Genomic DNA, 6,873 nt, shown 5'->3' with positions numbered 1-6,873 from the left:
CTACCATCAGGGGCTCTGCTTTGTGGCGGCATAAAGGCATCGTTTGTGGAGAGGGGGAAACCACAGAATTTGCAGCCAACAGCTCGCCTGTAAGTGTAATGGGATCATCCACCTTCCCAATGCTACAAATGCAAGAAACAGGACGTCAATCTGTTTGTTCACAGAACCGTATCAAAGGTGTATGTTGTAACTTAATTATCCCTCTAGAGACTCTCACTTGGAATAAAGGAGGAACGCTTTGAAAGTGACGCAGTGCTAAATTCTACAGCTCCCTGGATTTTTTTTAGTCTGCGAAAGAGGATGCACGGACCAGCGAATGGCCTCTTCTTTGCCACTTGCTATCCGATTCTCGCTATTATTGGTGCCCCAGGTAGGTAATTGATCACAATTAAGTTATTTATTTTTTTGTAAGTGTCCATAAATTTTACACCTTCCCTTTCAGGATCGGGCTGACTTTTTGACTGAGTGTAAGAGAATCAAACCAGGTGGCCATATATACATATATAGGTGCATTATATGATATTATACAGTGTTATGGTAAATTAATGTCAATTACTTGCACTTCCATGCTGAATCATTACAAGATTTTATTCAGAATATTTTGCCGCACATTTATAGAGATAGTTTATTAGATTACCAAAATATGTATTGAAAGTTATGACATTGCCTGAACAATATTTTGTTATATTATTGAACATTAGGTTTTATTCTAATATAGTGAAATGCAACCTAGTGTTTTACTGTTATGTGGAATAATAGTGTATCATGGTGTGGTCAAATGCATTTTCGTGTCCTGCTCTTATTGTCGGAAAACAAATAATACAATGCAATCATGATGTTATATGAATCGTAATGTAAAAATACATTTAGTTTTTACATGAATGTGCAGTGCGACTTCTGGAGGGGTGTCATAGTTACAATATAGCGAGTTCCTGCTGGGCAATCCCCATTGTTAATGTAGTTATGGAATTGATCATGGGAATGTTTAAGAGAAATAAGTGGAGATTGAAGATATTTATTCTATGTTTGGCTTGTGCTGGTAGGTTTCCTACACTTTGGATAATTATATTTCTTAAACATTAGCTTGACATTGGTGCTCCTGGCAAGGCCAAAATGCATTGTCCATCTCTAGTTTGCACTTGGGAGGTGGAGTTGCCCTTGTTTCTTCAGCCATTGCAGTACTTATGGTGGGGATGCTTCACAAGAACTTGAACAAATTTGATACCGAATGACGTAAGTAGATTTTTGACCCAAAGTTTGAACAAAGAGTTAGGTTATGAGGAACATCCTAAAGAAGGAAGGAGAGACAGAAAAGTTGAGAGCGGGAATTTCAGAGATGAGGGCTTCAGTGGCTAAAGGCATTTTCGAGGCTAAAGGAATGATAATTTCAGGGATACACACAAGAGGGCGGAATTGGAGGTACGCTGAGGCCTCAGATAGTTGTAGAATGTTACAGCGCAGGCCGTGGCGATACTATGGAGGGGGGGGTGGGGGGGGGGGGTGGGGGGGGGGGGGGGTTGGAAATTCGAAGGGCGAGGTTATTGAAACCCAGACGTTGCCGAATGGGGCCCGATGTAGATCAGCGAGCGTAGGGTTGATGGACCGACGGGATTTGGTATGAATGTGGGTATCGGCAGCTGTCTCAGATGAACTTAAATTGGATAAATAGCCCCGGGGTCTGACTCAGTGACCAGAGAGCTGAGATTGTGGTGGGAACAGATTGCAATGCCTTCTGGATTGACACACGTCTAATCCAGCATTGGATGTTTTACAATTACCAATGGCTTTGGAAGATTTGTGGTCTAGAGATGGCAAAGGGACGGATTAGGAGGGTATCAGTAACTAAGTGGATAAGGCAGTAGATGGTGTTTGCAGTTCACTCGGTAATATCTCACTCTTTTTATCCCTCACGTTCATCTATCAGCTAACGTGGTGGCGATCATAATCCTATCCCGAGGACAGTGTGGACTTTCCCGGTGCATCACCTGCTACCTGGTGGCGATAGCGCTGAGCGATTTCCTGGTCATTATCACCGCCGCAATCCTCAACCGGATCGGCCGGATCTACTTTCGAGACAGTGTCCTGTCCACCACCCCAGCAAGCGCAGTGAGCATCATGCTGGTCTTTGCCACCCGGGATGGCTCAGTTTGGCTAACGGTCGCCTTCACCATCGACCGTTTTGTGGCCATCTGCTGCCAGGGCCTGAAGACCAGGTATTGCACCGGGAAAACTGCGGTGCTTGTTATAGGACTGGTCAGTACCCTGAGCTGCGTCAAGAACGCCCCTTTGTACTTCGTCTGCCAGCCCTTGTACATCCTGGACGGGGTACCCTGGTTCTGCGACCGCAAATCCACCTATTTCACTTTGCCCGCCTGGCAGGCCTATGACTGGCTGGACCGCATCTTAACCCCATTTCTCCCTTTCTTCCTCATTCTGCTGCTCAATGCCCTGACCGTAAGGCACATCTTAGCGGCCATCAGAGCCCGCAGGAGGCTCCGGGGCACCAAGAGTCACAGAGACCCCGAGATGGTCAATCGCAAGCGATCCATTATCCTGCTCTTTTCCATTGCACTCAGCTTCCTCCTCCTGTGGGCCACCTATGTCGGACATTTCCTCTACGTGCGGATTACAGGTAAGGGCTACTTCAAGAGCCTAAATTTCAATGACCCGCAGTACATCCTCCAGGAGACAGCCAACATGCTCCAGTTAGTCAGTTCCTGCAACAACGTCTTCATCTACGCGGTGGCCCAGAAGAAGTTCCGAGAGGAACTGAGAAAGGTTTTGATGTGGCCCGTCACCACGTTCACTGGCTGGTTTAAACGGTAAACAAACGCTAAAACGTCCTCGCGTTGCTTCACTTCCATCAGAGTAGTTCAATGTGTAGCACACTCTCTCTCCAGAATCAGAAAGTGCTGCTTTCTAGCTCCTGGATCTGTGAGATTTCAGGCCCATACTCCAGTGCCGATAGTCCCCCTGTGTCCCTGAAGAAATACCGAACTAACACAATTGCTGCATTTCTAGATGAGATGTTAAACCACTGTGAGTATCTGCTCTCTCAGATCGAATGTAGCAACCCACGGTCGGAATTTCAGAAATGAGCAGGAAGAGCTTTCCCCAGCTTCTTACAATAACTGTCCCTCATTTAAACCAGTTAAAAGCAGCTATCTGAGTATTTTTCAATTACATTTGTGGAATATTGCTCTCTGCACATTTGCGGAAGTATTTCCTTCATTAGAATGGGAAAATACTTAGTTGGCAGTAAAGCACTTTGGGAAAATCCTGTAGTCGTTCAAGGCTCTCTATAAACGGATGTTCTTTCTTTCATTTTTCCATTTTTTTCTTTCTTTCTTTCTTTCTTCCTTCCTTCCTTTCTTTCTTTCCTTCATTCCTTTCTTTTTTCTTTTCTTTCTTTCTTTCTTTATCTCGTTCTTTCGTTCGCCTGCTTCACTGCGACCCTCTCCCCATCAACGTTAATCTTTCTACTTAAACGAAAGTATTTGATGAAATGGGATTTTTTCCCACATTATATTCCATTTGCCAGATCTTTGCCCACTCACTTAACCTATCTATATCTGTTTGATGCCTCCATATGTCCTCTTTGCAACTTACTTTCTTACTGACATCTGAGTCATCAGCAAATTTGGCAACCATCCCTTCAATCGCTTCATCCAAGTCATTTATATAAATTATAAACAGTTGAGGTCCCAGCAATGATCCCCGTGGCACACCAATCGTTACATCCTGCTAACCTGAAAACAATCCATTTATGCTTATTCTTTGATTGCTGTTAGCCAGCCAACCTTCTATCCATGCCAAAATGTTACCCGAGATACCGTGAGCTTTCGTTTTCTGCAATAACCTTTGATGCGGCACTTTATCAAATACCTTTTGCAAATCTAAGTACAGCACATCCACCGGTTCCTCTTGATCCACACTACACGTTACTTCCTCAAATAACTCCAATAAATTGGTTAAGCACGATTTCACTTTCACAAAACCATGTTGAATCTGCCTGATAAACTTTAGCTTATCCAAGAGCTCTGCTATAACTTCTTTAATAAAAGCTTCTAACATTTTCCCTACGACAAATGTTAAGTTAATTTCCCTGTGGTTCCCCGCCTTCTGTCTCCCTCCCTTTTTGAATAATGGAGTTACATTTGCTATCTTGCAATCGAATGGACCTTCCCTGAATTTAGCGAGTTTGGAAAACTTCAACCAATGCATGAATTATCTCGCTAGGCGCTTCTTTTAAGACGCCAGAATGAAGTCCATCAGGACCCGGGCTCCTCTCAGACCGCAGCTCCAACAATTTACTCGGTGCCACTTCTCTTGTGACTGTAATGTTCTTGACTTCCTTCGCCACTTCCATTTCCTGGTTTATAGCTGCTTCTGTGATGTTACTTTTATCCTCTGTAGTGAACACTGATGCAAAACACCTGTTTAATTCATCTGCCTTCTCCGTGATTTCCATTATCAATTCCCCAGATTCACTTTCTATGCGACCAAAGCTCACTTTGTTAACTCTTCTCTCTTTTAAGTATTTATAAAACAAGTTTTATACACTTTTTATAACAATTTTAAACGCTGTTTTTATATTTCTGGCTAGCTTTCCCTCATACTCTAATTTTCTAGTAATATTTTAGTCATTCCTTGCTGTTCATTGCATTTTGTCCAATCTTCTGGTCTCCCACCTATCTTGGCACAATTCTATGTTTTTTCTTTGAGTTTGATGCTATATTTAACCTTTCTAGTTAACCATGGATGGTGTGTCCGTCTCCTGGGATTTTTCCTACTCGTTTGAATGTATCTATTCTGTGCATTCTGAAATGACCACTTAAATATTAGCCATTGCATCTCTATTGACCTATCGCATAACCTAATTTGCCAATTCACTTTATCTAGCTCAGCTTTCATGACTACATAATTGACCTTATTTAAGTTTAAAAACTTCGTCTCAGGTCCTCTCCTCTCTCCCTCAAACCGCATGTACAATTCAATTATATTATGGTGGCTGCTACAGGGACTTGTATTACGTAAACACGTTCAAACTCAAATACAATAATAATTGAAAACGGATTTGGTGTGACGTCAACAAAATCATTGCCTTGTTCAGTATGAAATAAGTAAAGATCTAGTGTGGTATTGCGAGGAACATGCATTTACAAATATTCAGAATGATGTGTTATGTGCTTTGCATGCACATGTGCTCCACAAACGAAATACGCAAACATGCATAATACAACGTAGTACATAGTTTACTTACATATACACACGCTCACGGAATTGGTAGGGCATAACTCCACCATGAATTAGTAAACTTTCACACAACACTTTTTGCCCCTAAATGTGCAACGTACGGTGCTGACAATTAGTACCGTCCTTCAATCCCGCTTCCCCCTCGGAGTTACAAGGTTCATCCCAACTTTTCAACGAAATATTACGTCCTCGGGGTCTCAGACAGCGTTAAGTCTGAACTTGTTTTCAAGCATAGTCGATATTGTAATGCAGGAATATTATTTGCACAGAGGGAGGCGGCAATGTGAAATTACTTGCCAGAAAGATTTGTCAATCTGTGTTTAATGGGAATAAAGGAATGGCGGGATTCAGGCACTTTCAGCAAAATTTCAATTTGTGGCCAATAATAACAATGTCATTAAGTCATAAAATTATCAGCATATCCCGGTATCTCGTTATGAAACATTGAGGAACCAATTTGGATGAAATAAAAATGCCCTTCCTTTTCTTCGGGCTACCCGGTGGCATTGGACCATGAAATACAATGATTCCCAGAGCTCACTGTTTAATGTTCCTTTGCCACAACACCTACAATTTATGTACAAGCCCTTGCGCTCAACGTACCATTGCATGGAGTGACGTGTCACGGAACATAGATATTTCCTGTAATCCCCATCTGTGAGCTGTGTCACCGGTAAACTTATTCTGCAAGTTTTGGCCAAAGCTGAAGTGCTGGAGCGCCATCCAGTGGAACTTTGTATAAACGCAAAGCCTCTTAATTTCTACCCGAATATTGCTGCATGATTTTGCTGAATTGTTATTACGTCAGATTATTATGAATGTTGTTAATTTGATTTTATTTTTACTTTAACTGCTCTCTTTAGTGTTTTCCATTTGCTACAGTTGCTTTTTTGCATCAACTGTGAGATTATTTCCGTTCTCGAGTGTGCTCAATACATTAATGCATGTTCATCGGCATTCACATTAATAATTCCACCATTGTTGAGGTTGGATGGAAATTTCATAAAAATGGAACCTTCCCACTCCCCTAATCATTAAAGGCGGCACAGATCCAAATTGGATAGGTCCATGAGTCAAGGGTGATGTTTATTTCGCTTTTTGTTTGTGTGTGTGCGTGTGTACGTTAGCGTGTGTGTATCTGAGTGTGTGTCTGTTTGTTTGTGTGTGTGTTTGTGTGCGGGTGTGTGTGTGTATGAATACTGCTTGCCAGCCAAGCGTATCAATCAGGGGCATCACTGGTTACTAAGCGAGAAATGCTTCCTCTACACTACCCAATCAAACACAGTCAGGACAGGTACGGCACATTTATGACACAAAAGAAATCTCCTTCTACACTTGTACTCTTATTCAGAGTCAATGCAGCACGGGTTGCATACAGAATGAAAGCTCCAAACAATTCCAGGCAGATAGAACAGGGATGAACTGCAGGGTGAATCTCCATCTACATTGTATAATTAAAGGCTCCTCGTACAGCTGCAGCAGAATGAATGCAGAGAAATTCTGGTTCGCTGAGCGCCGACTTTGCTAGAAATTGTGAAAGGAATGAACTTGTAACTTCTAAGTAAACATAAATAATATTTTATTCTATCAGATTACACTGATGGTGTAATTTACACA

At 42.2% G+C, this 6,873-nt stretch overlaps 1 protein-coding gene across 1 annotated transcript; it reads left to right on the top strand.

Annotated features, from left to right (window-relative positions):
- Positions 1-300: 300 nt before the first annotated feature.
- On the top strand, positions 301-2,826 carry LOC144697688 (putative G-protein coupled receptor 139). Its single transcript, XM_078569702.1, has 2 exons — positions 301-370; positions 1,925-2,826. Exons 1-2 carry the CDS (start codon positions 301-303, stop codon positions 2,824-2,826), a joined length of 972 nt encoding a protein of 323 aa, XP_078425828.1.
- The last annotated feature ends 4,047 nt before the right edge of the window (positions 2,827-6,873 follow it).

The sequence above is a fragment of the Cetorhinus maximus genome, chromosome 23 (assembly GCF_964194155.1).
Source record: "Cetorhinus maximus chromosome 23, sCetMax3.hap1.1, whole genome shotgun sequence".
NCBI lineage: Eukaryota > Metazoa > Chordata > Chondrichthyes > Lamniformes > Cetorhinidae > Cetorhinus > Cetorhinus maximus.
Note: the sequence above shows the minus strand (reverse complement) of the source record. Positions and strands in the feature narration are given on the sequence as shown.

Coding starts and splice junctions, on each gene's coding strand:
- LOC144697688 (XM_078569702.1), top strand. CDS start 301: ATGCACGGACCAGCGAATGGCCTCTTCTTTGCCACTTGCTATCCGATT. Junction 371..1,924: donor CGCTATTATTGGTGCCCCAG/GTAGGTAATTGA, acceptor TTCATCTATCAG/CTAACGTGGTGGCGATCATA.